The 2,643-nt window shown below is 47.1% G+C and overlaps 1 protein-coding gene across 1 annotated transcript in view; it reads left to right on the top strand.

The window, feature by feature from the left end:
• LOC123501496 (guanylate cyclase 32E-like) overlaps positions 1-2,439 on the top strand; it is a 65,928-nt gene extending 63,489 nt beyond the window's left edge. The window contains exons 21-23 of the mRNA XM_045250348.1: positions 75-249; positions 972-1,162; positions 1,893-2,439. Coding sequence (XP_045106283.1) covers positions 75-249; positions 972-1,162; positions 1,893-2,225 — 699 coding nt within the window. The 3' untranslated portion in view covers positions 2,226-2,439. The remainder of the gene's footprint in view (positions 1-74; positions 250-971; positions 1,163-1,892) is intronic.
• Positions 2,440-2,643: the final 204 nt, after the last annotated feature.

The raw sequence follows: 2,643 nt of genomic DNA, 5'->3' as shown, positions 1-2,643 counted from the left end.
CCCTCAATATCTGTCTTTCCACATCCCTACCCTCCCAACATCCCCTCGCCGCCCCCACTACTAACCCCGGGCAGGTGGAGACGATAGGGGACGCGTACATGGTGGTGTCAGGATTGCCAATCAGTAACGGGGACAGACACGCGGCGGAGATTGCGTCTATGGCCCTTAAGCTCCTCTCCGCTGTGAAGGTCTTCCGCATCAGACACAGGCCGGGCGACACTCTCAAACTGCGCATTGGAATTCATAGCGGTACGTGTTTGAGAGACGGACAGAGTGAGAGTGATAGTGAGAGTGAGTCATATACAGATGCAAGCTTTTAAAACAGTGTCAACATGAATATGCAAGGTGCGAACCAGCGGGGAACTGATTGACAAATTGATGAATGGAGAGAGAGAGAGAGAGAGAGAGAGAGAGAGAGAGAGAGAGAGAGAGAGAGAGAGAGAGAGAGAGAGAGAGAGAGAGAGTCAACCTACAGACATAAGTAGTGCACACAAATAAGTCGATACACTGATAGATTGACGGATAGATAGATAGATAGATAAACAGACAGACAAACAGATAGACAGACAGACATTACTCAGTCCAGCAACAGCATGCAAATCCCACCAAACAAATGTTGCAAGATTTAAAGAAAGGAAAGGAAAACAAACAACGCATAAATTCTCTCTCTCTCTCTCTCTCTCTCTCTCTCTCTCAGCACAACTTTCATAAACTTTTCTTTTCTTCTTCTTTCTTTACTTACATATGCCACGCCTCTCACTCTCTCTCTCTCTCTGTCTCTCTCCACACACACACACACACACACACACACACACACACACACACAGAACACTCCACCCTCCCATCCAACTTCACGCAAATAAATTCATGAAAAAAAGACCCCCAAAAAATCCTACACCAAATCCTAAACAAACACAAAAATACATACATATCCTACAGATCCATCCTACAATCCTACGCGTCTCCTACAGGGCCTTGCGTGGCTGGGGTGGTGGGTTTGACAATGCCTCGCTACTGTTTGTTCGGAGACACGGTGAACACAGCATCGCGAATGGAGTCGACGGGGGAACAACTACGCATTCACACCTCACAGGCTCACAAGGACATGCTAGACAAGCTGGGAGGATACGTGCTGGTCAAGAGAGGGTTAATCGTCGTGAAGGTGAGTCTTGGGGAAGGCTGAGGGCAGTTGGGAGGGGAAAAGGAAGTATGGAAAGTGGTCTAGGTTTTTTGTGTTTATGTGGATGTGGCTGGGAGTGGGTTTGAGAGGGGAGGGTGTAAATGAGAGGTGATTTACGTAAAAATGAGGGTGTAGGAGTGATGGGAAGGGTTAGGGTAGGTTAGGGAGGAAAGAAATGAAGAGAGAGAGAGAGAGGGTGTCTATTTTTTTGTGAAGGTAAGGTTGGGGAAAGCTAGGGAAGGTTGAAGAGGGAAAGAAGAGAGAGGGAAGAGAAAATAAGGAAGGAAGGAAGGAAGGAAGGAAGGAAGGAAGGAAGGAAGGAAGGAAGGAAAGAAGGAAGGAAGGAAAGAAGGAAGGAAGGAAGGAAGAGAGGAAAGAAGGTAGGTAGGAAGGATGGAAGGAAAGAGAAAGACAAAATGAAAAAAAAGAAAGGATGAGAGAAAATATTCCATATAAACAAGAATGGACGAGAGAGAGAGAGAGAGAGAGAGAGAGAGAGAGAGAGAGAGAGAGAGAGAGAGAGAGAGAGAGAGAGAGAGAGAGAGAGAGAGAGAGAGAGAGAGAGAGAATCCAGCCAAACACAACTACAGCAAACCTACGTTCATTTCTCAACACTGACCTCCAAACACTACCAACCTTGACCTAAATTTAACCTCACCTTCTGCTAACCCAACCCAACCTGATTTGACCTGACCTGGCTTTCCACACGCAGGGCAAGGGGCAGATGGTGACGTGGTGGTTAGTGGGGGAGGCCAAGGATGTGGAGGAGACCCACATCCCCTCCACAACCTCCACCACAACCACAGAAGAGTCATTTACCACTACTACTACCACTACTACTACCACTACTACTACTGCTACTTCTACTGCTACAATACCTACGACCCCAACATTCAGAGGTAGATTTAGTCCATCCCCCACTACATCACATCCCTCGCATTCACCCCCTCCAGTCATCACCCCCACCTCTCGAGCCCTCACTCCATCCTCCCCAACTCCACTCACCCCAAGAAACACGTCCCCATCAACCCCATCACCCCAGTAAGCTAGTCACCCTCCATCATCACCCCTCCTCAGTATACACATGAAAAGTACACACACAGTCGTCATGTGCACACGTCATATCACCAAACGTACATGTATATAATGGTATGTAGATGTTTGTTTACGTACATGAACGTGTGTGTGTGTGTGTGTGTGTGTGTGTGTGTGTGTGTGTGTGTGTGTGTGTGTGTGTGTGTGTGTGTGTGTGTGTGTGTGTGTGTGTGTGTGTGTAACTACGACTGTAAATGTTTGTATGCATGTATTTATGTATAGATGAATGGATCTCTCTCTACACGCACGCACGCACGCACACGCACACACACACACACACACACACACACACACACACACACACACACACACACAATTAAAGGCGAGAGAATTAAAGATAATGAGAAAATTATCTCTATGTTGTTCCA

Source organism: Portunus trituberculatus, chromosome 9, assembly GCF_017591435.1.
Source record: "Portunus trituberculatus isolate SZX2019 chromosome 9, ASM1759143v1, whole genome shotgun sequence".
In the NCBI taxonomy this organism is placed as follows: Eukaryota; Metazoa; Arthropoda; class Malacostraca; order Decapoda; family Portunidae; genus Portunus; species Portunus trituberculatus.
This window is presented reverse-complemented; position numbering and strand designations above follow the sequence as displayed.